The sequence below is a fragment of the Alexandromys fortis genome, unplaced genomic scaffold (assembly GCF_014885135.2).
Source record: "Alexandromys fortis isolate MF-2015 unplaced genomic scaffold, M_Fortis_MF-2015_v1.1 scaffold_91, whole genome shotgun sequence".
Taxonomy (NCBI): Eukaryota; Metazoa; Chordata; class Mammalia; order Rodentia; family Cricetidae; genus Alexandromys; species Alexandromys fortis.
Window position 1 is genome coordinate 6,648,764 of NW_026067968.1, and position 12,657 is coordinate 6,661,420.

General features: G+C 39.9%; 1 protein-coding gene across 7 annotated transcripts in view; it reads left to right on the forward strand.

Moving 5' to 3' along the window:
• Mark3 (microtubule affinity regulating kinase 3) overlaps nucleotides 1–12,657 on the forward strand; it is an 89,871-nt gene that overhangs the window by 36,616 nt on the left and 40,598 nt on the right. For all 7 annotated transcript variants that reach the window (XM_050154760.1, XM_050154754.1, XM_050154756.1 and 4 more), the window contains exons 4-5: nucleotides 4,194–4,242; nucleotides 8,663–8,728. In XM_050154760.1, coding sequence (XP_050010717.1) covers nucleotides 4,194–4,242; nucleotides 8,663–8,728 — 115 coding nt within the window. The remainder of the gene's footprint in view (nucleotides 1–4,193; nucleotides 4,243–8,662; nucleotides 8,729–12,657) is intronic.

The window sequence follows — 12,657 nt, forward strand, 5'->3', positions numbered from 1 at the left end:
TAAAATGCTTTTTTTCTGTAACTTGGACTTGTATGTGTCAGTGTTGTAGGTATGGTATTCTATCCCTGAGCTACATCCCCAGTCCTATTTGGGACATTTTTGAGCCATGACCTTTTTTGCTGTCACTACTTTTGTGGTCTAAATTAGGTGAGAAGTTTTCACCCATTTAAAATATTAAGCAAGACAGGGGCAAAGATTGTTCAGTGGAGAATTCTCCTTCCAAGTTGTTGCTGTAGACTAAGTGGTAAAACATTTGGTGTTATTTATTTTAGTGTATGAATGTTTTGCCCATGTGCATGTATGTGCACCACATACGTACCTGTTGTGTTCTATAGGACTGATTTACAGATGGTTTTGAGCCACCATGTAAGTGTCAGGAATCAAATCTTGGTCCTCTACAAGAGCACTAAGTGCTCTTAACTACTGAACCATCTTCCTAGCCTTGCTAAAACATCTTCTTTTTGGAGACAGGATATCCTTATGCTGCCTAGGCTGGTCTCAAACTTCTAGGTCCATGTGATCCTCCTTTGAAGTGCTGGACTCAGCAGCCACTATTTCTCCCTCTCCTTTATTTGTTTTAATTTGGTTGGTTGGTTAATGAATTAAAAAGCAATTTTTTAAAAGGCAGTCTTGCTGTAATAGCCCAGCTTGGCCTGGAACCCACAACTTTGGCATTCCTTTTGTTCTAGCTTCTCAGACTGGGATTCTAGTTCCTCTGAAGCTCAAAGGGAGACTAGCCCAATTTCTTGAGAATTAAACAGAAGTAGGATTAGCCAAGGAACAGTAATGTGACTTAAGAGTTAATGGCAGGTATATGGCTCTGTGCTAGAGGGTCTTAACTCTGTTAACACATACTGAGTGCAGCAAAAACTCAAAAGACTGACCCTGATAGGAAATGTCACCAGCCAAAGGGCAGGTGGAACACCCTGTGTTCTCTTTTCAAAAGGTTGACGTGTCTACTACTTGTTGAATATCATCTTCCTTCTGTCTGATATGTTGAGAGCAAATGTAAGGCTCAGGTATTCTTAGCAAGCTTGGGTTAGTTTAGTAGTTGCCGAACTCTTAGAAAATGGTTCCTTGGGTCTTAATCTCTACTTCAGATATTGACGATGGATACGCTGAGTTTCAGAGCTGTATATGACAGCCAGCTCTGAAAAATACTTTTGTCTTGGCTAGAGCAGTGGTTCATAGTTGAGTGCTTTTTGCTCTTCCAGGGGACCCAGGTTTTACTTCCAGCACTCACATAACTGCTCGCAACCATCTCTAGTTCCAGTTCCAGGAGACAACAGCTTCTGGTTTCTTCAGGCACATGTGGTGCACCTTCATACCTGCAGACAAAACACCATACATATAAATACACATAAATAAAAATTAGAAAATTGTCTTTTATGGTAGATACCATCTTTGAAGCCAGCCTGCTACAAATCAGTGCAAGAGAGTCAAGGAAGAAGACAATAGCAAAGAAAAGAAAAAGAAGGGGGAAAAAAGATTAACAATTATTCTATGATCAGGATGTTGTAAGTGGTCTGTATTGAGCTGTTGGAGAAAGAAGCCCAGGAGATGTTCCTAAGAGTCCCACAGAGGGAAGGAATTAGCAGTGCAGGTAGAAGCAATCCTCAGGACTTACAGGACTCATGGGGAAGGAATTTTCGTTAAAAAAGGCTGTGTTGTGGCTAGAGAGATGGCAAAACATGCATTAAGTAAAATGAATAGGCCAGGCACTGTTGGTGCATATATTTAATCCCAGCACTCAGGGTTAGGAGGCAAAGGCAGGAGATCTCTGTGAATTTAGGACCAGCCAGGACTTTAGGACAAGTTTCACGACAGCCAAGGCTACACAGAAACCCTGTCTCAAAAAACCTAAGAGAATAAATAAATAAAATGAATAAATTAATTAAAAAATTTAAAACAGTCTGCCCCATAGAAGAGTGTCTGTCCCAGGCCATTCTCATTCTAATGCATTGTCACTGTTGTCCCAACCCTTAAAGCCAGGAGCTCCTGGGAGGAAAGTACCCATCTGGGGAAGAAAGCTTTGGTCTTTAAAAAAGAATCCACAGATGAATCCAATGTACAGAGTTCTGAAGACTACTGTTTTGTTTTGTTTTTTTAACATTATTTTGTGTGTATGACCTGCCTGCATATGTTTGTGCATGGTATTATGTCTGATTCTCACTGAGGTCAGAAGAGGGTGTTAGATTCCCTGGGACTATAGTACAGACAGTTGTGAATTGCTATATGGGTGCTGAGAATCGAATCCTGGTTCTCTGCGATAGTAACGAGTGCTCTTAACCACTGAGCCAACCCTCCAGCCCCTGAAAACTACTGATTTATAAAAGCTGAAGCAACAGTGACCCCCAAGTAGGCTAGTGGCAAGGAGCACTGCAGACCCCATGAAGAGCACTAACTGGTTCTCTCTACCTGTAAAATAGATAATTCCTTGAGTATCTCATAACTAGGATTTCCTCAAGATACCAAAAAGGCCATCACTGCTGCAGAACTCTCAAGTACCAACAGTGGCTCCAAAACAAACACCAGCTTTGAAAAGAAAACAGTCACCAGATACTGTAGCCTGTGTCTGTAATCCCAGCTTTTTGGGAAACTGAGGCAGGAAACTCACCATGATTTTAACGTAACCTAGTCTACAGAATGTGTTCCAGGCTGGCTTGGAAAATTTAGACACTGTCTTAAAATAAAAGTGAGATAGTGGGCTGGTGATGTACCTCAGTGATGGAACACTTGCCTTAGATCCTAGGTTCAGTCTCTAGTACTGCAGACAGTAATCCTCTGCTGACCCAGCACACTACTGTTCGTGGCACCCAAGGAGCCCTGCTGTAAGTTCCCTAACTTCCTTACCTTCACTCTAACAGAGGACTAAGAGCTCTGTGGAGTTGCAGCCGAGAAGAAGCATAGCTTTGTGAAGTTCTGATCTACTTAACATTTAGACAGTTACCCCAAATTCATTACAATTGAAAACAGCAAAAAGCAAAAACCAGTCCTAACAAAGGGTATGATGGTGCTTGACTTGTTATCCTAGTATTTGGGAAGCAGAGGCAGGTAGCTTTCTATGAGTTCAAGGCTATCCTGATCTACTTAGCAAGTTTTATGCAAGCCAGCTACATACTTGGACCTTGACTGGGTAGGAAGATAAAGAAAAAGGCTCAGTAGTTAAGAGAACTGGCTTTTCTTCCAGAGAACACAGGTTGGTTCCTAGCACCCATGCGGTGGCTCATAGTCATCTGTAACTATAGTTCTTGGGGATCTAATACACTCTCTGGTCTCTGCAGCACTTGCATGCAGGCAGAACACTCATATCCATAAAATAAATATTTTTTTAAATCCTCTAAAAAATAATTGTCTTTATTTGCCAGCATGTTTTTCCACCACACACTTGTCTTTTCTTTGTACATTTCTGTATATCCTGCTTGAGCCAGTTGTGTAACGGTCTCATCTTGGTTAACTGGTATAGCTGTGTGCTATTGGATTGGCATAGGCTCAGGTCCGAGGAGAGTCTTTCTCTGTATTACCTCCTCATCCTGAAAGAGGTAGGAGAAGCTTCACACAGATCTAAAATGGGAGAACCTGATGGCCAAACTTTCCTGCTCCGCTCACTTTGATTTTGCTACTGTCACATTGGCTGAAACGAGTTGTACAACAAGTGTAGCTGCATGTGAGGTGTGGCTCAAGAGGACCCATATTGCTGGGTTGTGGTGACTGCGCACGCCTTTAATTCAGCACTCGGGAGGCGGAGGCAGGTGTGTGGCGGAGGCAGGTGTGGATCTCTGCGTTCGAGGCCAGCCTGGTCTACAAGAGCTAGTTCCAGGAAAGACTCCAAAGCTACCTTTGGAGAAACCCTGTCTTGCAAAACAAAACAAAACAAAACAAAAAAAAAATGCGAAAATAACTTCAGAGTGTGGTTCTTGTTCCCCTCAGGACTGCTGCCATTTCCATTAATGGAAACATTTTGGAATACTGCTTGGTAACAAGTTATAATTGTACTTTGAATTTCTGTATTATTTTGTTCTTAGGAATAGGGTAGTATAAATAAATAAATAAATAAATAAATAAATAGATAAATAAATAAATAAATAAATAAATAAATAAGAAGCAGTTATCTAAGAAAAACTTAAATTTTTACCGTAAGCAGAGTATAACATTTAATAACATAGGGGTTTGTCTTTTTCTTTATTTTTTAGCTCTTCAGAGAAGTAAGAATAATGAAGATTTTAAATCATCCAAACATAGGTACTTTCCATTTTCTTAAATACTTGGAAGTCTTGAAAATGTGTCATAAAGCTAAACGTGTATTTCTGAAGTGATAGGAAGCTTCCCCCAACCCAGGTATATTTTTAATAAAATATATACAAGTTACTGTTTGTACTAGCTCTTTGAAATTGCAGGGATTAAACATTTTGACTTAAGGTTTTTTTAAAAAAATGGTTTATTTTATTGGTGTTTTGTTTACATGTATGTATATTTGTGTGAGAGTGTCAGATCTCCTGGAACTAGAGTTACAGAGAGTTATGAGCTGCCATATGAGTGCTGGGAATTGAACCCAGGTCCTCTTGGGAGCAGTCAGTGCTCTTAAACACTGGGCCACCTCTTAAGCACTTGTCTTAAGCTTTAATGCCATAGGAGTATGTATAATCAGGCTGATTAATTTTTTTAGTGTCTTGGGAAATCTAATTGTATTTCATTAGTTGATAATATTTTCAAAGAAATTTGCTGTGTCTGTGTTCCTAAGAAAATATTTGTACAAAGTAGTATATAAAAGATGGGATAATATTATCTAACGAAATTGGTATAGGAGCTATTTGCTTGTCCTTCATGTGCTTAACTGTGATAGGTGGTTAAAGACAAGGAAAGAACCTTTTTCTGTCCTCTTAAATGTGGGACCAAAATGAAACACACAAATTGACCAACATGCACACCTATGAAAACTTTTGATTCTATATATCCTAATAGGGTTTTTAAATAATGTAACTGCGTTTTTATAAAACAATGCTCCTTTTTCTAAAATATTTCAAGAGTAAATGAGATAGGTAATGTCATGTTTTGGAGAACCTATGAATTCCTCAGAAAAGAAAAATTACAGCTGCAGAAGATAAAAAGTTTCCACACCAAATTTTTTTGTTTTTGTTTTTTGAGACAGGGTTTCTCTGTGTAGCCCTGATGATTCTGGAACTCACTCTGTAGACCAGGCTGGCCTCAGTCAGACTCGCAGAGAACTACCTCCCTCTGCCTCCCAAGTGCTAGAATTATAAAGGCCTGTGCCACCAACGCCTAGCACCACATTGAATTTTTTTGCGTATATACTTAAGCAAATAGATTACACTCAATTTGGTTAAATTAGTCACTGTCATTTAAAACATTCTTGGGGCTGGAGAGATGACTCAGCAGTTACGAGCACTTGTTCTTACAGAGGACTCAGGTTCAATTCCCAGTACCCACATGGCAGCTCACAACTGTTTGTAATTCTATTTCCAGGGGGAACTGACACCCTTACACAGACATAGTTATAGACAAAGAACCAATGCATATAAAATATGTAAATAAAAAATGTTGTTTTATGCAATACTATGAAGAAAATGCTACTATCACCCTGAAGCGATATTAATGAAAAAATATACATGTGAGAATCCATAAATATATAGTTAGAGAAAAAGAAAAACTACAATAAGTATAACAACGGAAAGAAGCCCTTTCTTTGTTTTTTTATTTCAACACTTTAAGGATAGTCATTAAAATTTGGATTTTTTGTTGGTTTGGTTTGGTTTTTTGGTTTTTTTCAAGACAGGGTTTCTCTGTAGCTTTGGAGCCTGTCCTAGAACTAGCTCTTGTGAGTTCAGGCTGGCCTCGAACTCACAGAGATCTGCCTGCCTCTGCCTCCCCCCCCCCCACCTCCAGTGCTGGGATTAAAGGTGTGTACCACCACCATCTGACATAAAACCTTATTTTATGTGCAATGTTATGAAGGTGTTAGGGTCGCCCAGGGACTGGATTTACATAAACTTATAAGGTGCCATGTGGGTGCTGGGAATTGAACTCCTCTGGAAGAGCAGTCAGTGCTCTTACCCACCCAGCCCTCTATCTCTACAGCCCCAAATTTTGGATTTTAGATTCAAAATTTTCACCAAAATTTACTTTATCACTACTACTCAGAATTTCATCTCTAAATATTTGATCACTACTGTCCGTGGGATCAAAGTGTACCTCTGTGTACTAGGCAAGTGTAAAATAAACTCTCATTAATCCCAGTGCTCTATTTACTAAATGTGATAAATTTAAATTTTGTTTTGTTTTGGTTCTTTGTTTATTTGTTTGTTTTCTTGTGTTTGAAGATAGGGTTTCTTTTTGACAGGGTTTCTTTAAGTAGCCCTGGCTAGCCTAGAACTCACTCTTTTAGACCAAAATGACCTTGAACTCAGAGGATCTGCTGGTCTCTGTCTCCCTGCTGGGGTTAAAGGTGTGCGCTGCCACCACCTGGCTAAATTTAATTTTTTTCAATTCATATTGCATTAAGATAATTTTCTCATAAGAGAGTGTGTAGGGCTGGAGAGATGGCTCAGATGTTAAGAGCACTGACTGCTCTTCCAGAAGTCCTGAGTTCAATTCCCAGCAACCACATGGTGGCTCACAACCCATTATAATAAAATCTGGTGCTTTCTTTTGGTTTGCAGGCAGAACACTGTATACACAATAAATAAGTAAATTGTAAAAAAGAAAAAAAAAGTAAAGAGCCAGTATCTGTTTTTGCATATTAAAAATACTTACCAGTACTGCCTTTACTTTCTAAATCATCAATAAATTGTTTAATTAGAAATGACTAGCATCCTATTTTTTGAGAAAAATCTAAAGGAAATAACAAAATTAAGTAGATGTGTGCAACAGTGACTTAATAGCTTCAGAGATTTTACTTCATATTCCTTTAGAAATACGTTTACCTTTCATTGATGTATTGTGGCTTTATAAATTAGCAGAAATGGAAAGTTCTGTCTAAAGAAAGGAGTCGTCATAGTAAAATCCCACTGCCCCCATCCCCTGAAAATCATTTTGTTGTTGTTGTTTGTTTTGTTTTATTTGGGTTTGGGTTTTTAGAGATGGGTCTTACTGTGTAGCTCTGGCTGTCCTGCAACTCTCTATGTAGACAGGCTGACCTCTGAAAATCTTTTTTTTTTTTTTTTCCGAGACAGGGTTTCTCTGTAGCTTTGGAGCCTGTCCTGGAACTAGCTCTTGTAGACCAGGCTGGTCTCGAACTCACAGAGATCCAAGTGCTGAGATTTAAAGGCATGCACCACCACCGCCCAGTTTAAAAATCATTCTTTAAAAGAAGCTTGGGGCCTGGGAGGTGGTGGCGCACGCCTTTACTCCCAGCACTTGATAGGCAGAGGCAGGCAGATCTCTGTGAGTTCGAGACCAGCCTGGTCTACAAGAACTAGTTCCCGGACAGGCTCCAAAACCACAGAGAAACCTTGTCTCGAAAAACCAAAAAAAATAAAATAAAATAAAATAAAAAAATAAAAGAAGCTTGGGTTGTAAATTTGCTTGTGATATATTTCCCTAGCATGCCCAAGACCCTGCCCTCAGAGCTCAGCTCCTGAGGAAAGAAAAAAATGTTATTTTTGCTGCCTGTGTCACATAACTGTAATCTTACCTTCTAGGGAGGCTGAGGCGGGAAAACATCAAATCCACAGTTTGGCTAAACTACAGAATGAGATCAAGGCCAGCCTTGTAATTTAGATCATATCTCAAAATAAGTATTAAAAAGTTTGGGGATAATGTTGCCGGTGCATGCCTTTAATCCCAGCACTCAAGAGGCACAGGCAGGCGGATCTTTGTAAGTTCGAGGCCAGCCTGGGCTACAAGAGCTAGTTCCAGGACAGACTCCAAAGATACAGAGAAACTCTGTCTCGAAAGACCCCCCCCCCAAAAAAAAAAAAAGAAGAAGAAGAAGTTTGGGGATAATGCTTGACTAGTATTTGTGAGACCCTAGATTCAATTCTCAGTACCACAAAAGAAAAAAAAATATTTAATTGTCATATAACCCCCTTCTAATTATTTCTAGTTTTACTTTCAGAATATTAACAAAGAAAGGTACCTAGTTCTTTGAGAGTTGCCTAAGTTCCCCATGTTACAGAAGTCTCCTTAAAATTATAGAAACAGAAGAAAGGGCTTGCCTTTGAAAAGTGAAGAACAGGGTTGAGCTGATGGAAGGACAGCCCACTTACAGCTTATACAGACAGCATCATAGACGGTAACAGGAAGAGAGGAAGTGAGAAAGTAGTCATATGGCCAGACTGCTGAGCACATTCTCAACACCCAAAACTAATCTTTATTTTTATGGTTTCTTTTTCTTTTTTTTTCGAGACAGGTTTCTCTGTAGCTTTGGTGCCTGTCCTGGAACTAGCTCTTGTAGACCAGGCTGGCCTTGAACTTTCAAAGATCCGCCTGCCTCTGCCTCCTGAATACTGGACAAGCATCGCCTGGCTTAAAAAAATTTTTTAACAAAATTCTGTAAAACGGTATTTTATTAATCCCTAAAAAGCATATAAGAGCCAGCTTTCTAAAACCTTTAGCAGGAAATAACTGGGGTATATTTGTAGCTTATAGGTACATGTTTTCTACATACAGTTGTTCTTTTTTCTCATCTCTCCTTTCCCTTCAGTGAAGTTGTTCGAGGTCATTGAAACAGAAAAAACACTCTACTTAATCATGGAATATGCAAGTGGAGGTAAGCACATTTATATTGCTTCCAGAATGAGAGGTATGTATATGTTTTCCTTTTTTCTCTTTAAGAACAGTGTGCAGACACAGTGCCTGTATGGATAGTCATTAAAATTTTATTTAGCAGCCGGCAGTGGTGGTTCATACCTTTAATTCCAGTGCTCGGGAGGCAGAGGTAGGCTGATCCTTGTGAGCTTGAGGCCAGCCTGATGATCTTAGAGTGAATTGTAGGACAGCAAGGGCTACACAGAGAAATCCTGTCTCGGAAAACAAACAAACAAAAATTTAACGCTCAGATGTTGCAAACTGGTATCAGAGTGAGAACTGCTGGCCGCACCTTGTCAGTTATGTGGGTTGTAGTGTTTGAGTATTAGCATTATAATTTTTTCAAAATTATTTATTTATTTTTACTTTATGTGCATTGGTATTTTGCCTGCATGTATGTCTTTGTGAAGGTATCAGATCCGTAAGAACAGGAGTTACAGGCAGTTGTAAACTCCATGTGGTTGCTGGGAATTGAGCCCAGGTTCTTTAGAAGAGCATCTAGTGCGCTTATCTGATGAGCCATCTGTCCATCCCAGCATTACTGCTTTTTATTACCTTTATTTATTATGTATATGTATGGGCACATGTGTAACAGCAAACTTGTAGAGGTCAGAGAACAACTTGAAGGAACTGGTTCTTTGCTTCCACCACGGGCTTGAACTCAAATGATCAGCACTTTACCCTCGAGTCATCTCTCTGGCTCTACTTTTAACATTACTAGTTGATAATATACAACAACTCTCATGATTTCATTGTACTAAAATATATTACATGAAATTTAGTACTTAAATTCCTTTCTTTTTAACCTGATGACCTTGAATTTCTGATGATCTTTCTTCTATCTCCCAGATACTGGGATTATACATGTGTGCCACTATTCCCAATTGTTTTTCTTTTTCTTATTTGGGGGCTGGGGTGATTCTGGGCTTAGAACCCAGATCTTCCTGAATCCCAAGTAAGCACCCCACTAATACAACCACATCTAGCCCAGCATTTTAACCATTTTCAAGTATATGGTTGAATGACTGTCTTAGGTTTTCTATAGCTGTTATAAAAACCATGACCAAAAATAAGTTTGGGAGAAGGGGTTTATTCAGCTTATACTTTCACAGTATGTATAGTCTATCATTGAAAGAAAACAGGGTAGGAACTTGGAGGCAGGAGCTGATAACAGAGGCCATAGAAGTTGCTGCTTACTGACTTGCTCCTGATGGCTCACTCAGCCTGCTTTCTTTTTCTTTTTCTTTTTCCTCCAGCCTTCCTTTCTTATAGCACCCAGGAATACCAGCCCAGGGATGGTACCACCCAGAATGGCCTGGGCTCCCCTACATTAATAACCAATTAAGAAGATGCTGTACAGGCTTGTCTGTCTACAGTCCAGTCTTATGGAGGCATTTTCTGATTGAGGTTCCCTCCTCTCAGATAGTTTGTCAAGTTGATGTAAAACTAACCCGCACAATGACATTAAGTACACGCACATAATTCCATACTCCTCACTATTGTCTGTTTCTCCAGAAATGTTCTAAACTGAAGTTGTACATCCATTAAATAAGCCTTACTTGTTTCCTTTCTTTTTCTCAGCTCCTTACATCCACCAAACTATTTTCTGTCTCTGAATTGGACTAGTTTAAGTACCAAATATAATGAGATTGTACAATATTTGTCCATTTGTTCTTGACTTAGAATATTTTTCTTAATATAATGTTGTCAAAGTCATCTACACTATGGCATGTACTGGAATTCCTGAAGCATGTCCTAATTGGTCTTAGGAGTAAAAACCTCAAGTCAGATGTCGAGGTAAATGATGTAAGATCAGAGAAGCAAAGGAATAGCCACAGTCACTTCTTACCTCCCCACATCCTTTGACCTGAAGGACTGAGATCCTGTCTCTGCCCCGTGCTGTTACTTCCTGTATCCTCTCTGTACAGACCTCCAGGCCTCTATGGTTAGCTTGTGGCTAGCTCCGCCCTCTAATCTCCTGGCTGGCTTTATTTCTCAGAACATAAAATATCACAACAAATTTTCTTTCTTTTTAAATTCTAAATAGCAATCTGAGAGGGAGACTTATGTACAGATATTTTGTTTATCCCAAGTGTTTTGGAGTTCTGATGTATAAATACATGATAGATGTTTTATATCAGTTTCTTAGGTTTTTGTTTGGTTTTTTAAGACAAGGTTTCTCTTTGTAACCCTGACTATCCTGAAACGATCTCTGTAAATCAGGCAAATTCATGTGCCTCTGCCTCCTGAGTGCTGTGATTAAAGGTGTGTGCCATCAGCATAGTTTTCTTGGTTTTGTTTGTTTGTTTTTGTTGTTGTTGTCTGTTTTTGTACTGGGGATTGAAATCTAGGTAGGGTTTAAAAACATAAGCTTTATCACAGAGCTACATATCCAACTTATCAATTTTAATGTCATTGATAAATGTATTTACAAAAGCCAAAAATGGCTTCAATACATATGATTGCAAGATGATGTGTGGCTTGGGGGGGGAGGTGGTGGCACACTTTTAATCCCAGCACTCAGGAGGCAGTGGCAGATGGATCTCTGTGAGTTCAAGGCCAGCCTGGTCTACAGAGTGAGTTCCAGGACAGGCTCCAAAGCTACAGAGAAACCCCATCTTCAAAAACAAACAAAAAACAAAAAGCTAAGTGGATGCGTATAGCTCTGTTGGTTCTAAAGATTTTTCTTAAGGGTTGAGCTTGTGGGGACTAGTGGTTCAGAATCACATGTAAATTCTACTATATAGAACAGCTGCTTTCCTGGTCATCAGTTCATACTCTGTTTCTGGCACCATGGTTGGCACATAGACTGGGTGGAGCAGGCTGGCTTTGAACTCAAAGATCTTCCTGCCTTTGCCTTCTGAATGCTGAGATCAAAGGCGCGTGCCACCATCACTCAACTTTTTTTTTTTTTTTTTTTTTTTTGTTCTTCGAGATAGGGTTTCTCTGTAACTTTGGCACCTGTCCCTGGAACTAGCTCTTGTAGACCAGGCTGGTCTCGAACTCACAGAGATCCACCTGCCTCTGCCTCCCGAGTGGTGGGATTAAAGGTATATGTAGTGATGAGGCGAGCAGACCTGCTTTTCGTCTGTCCAGCTCCCGTATGGTTAGCTTTACACCTGAAAGAACAACACACAAATTTTATTCATTTAAACACTGCCTGGCCCATTAGTTTCAGCCTCTTATTGGCTAACTCTTACATCTTGATTAACCCCTTTCTATTAATGTGTGTAGCACCACGAGGTAATGGCTTACCAGGAGATTTTAACCTGCATCCGTCTTGGAGAGGAGAGCTATGGCATCTGCCTCACTTCCCTTCTTCCCAGCATTCTGTTCTGTGTACTCCACCCACCTAATTTTCTGCCCTATTAAAAGGCCAAGGCAGTCTCTTTATTAACCAATGAAAGTAACACATAGACAGATGACACACCTACGTCAGGCATGCACCACCACCACCACCACCACCTGGCTTTTTAAAAAAAAAAAAAAAAGCCGGGTGGTGGTGGGGCACACCTTTAATCCCAGCACTGGAGAGGCAGAGGCAGGCAGATCTCTGTGAGTTTGAGGCCAGCCTGGTCTACAAGAGCTAGTTCCAGGACAGGAACCAAAAAGCTACGGAGAAACCCTGTCTCAAAAATCCAAATATATATAAAGACAGTTGGTCTCCCTATATAGCCGCCTACCCTTCCTTTCTTCCTTTTGCTTGTTTGTTTGAGATAAGCTTTCACTGTGTAGTCTTTGCCGCCTCAGGACTTACTCTGTAGACCAAGGTGTTCTTTTTTTTTTTTTTTTTTAATTGAGAATAAGAAAAAAAAAAGTTTCCGCCTCCTCCCAGCCTCCCATTTCCCTCCCCCTCCCCCCAATCTTCTCCCCCTCCCCCCTCTCTTCTCC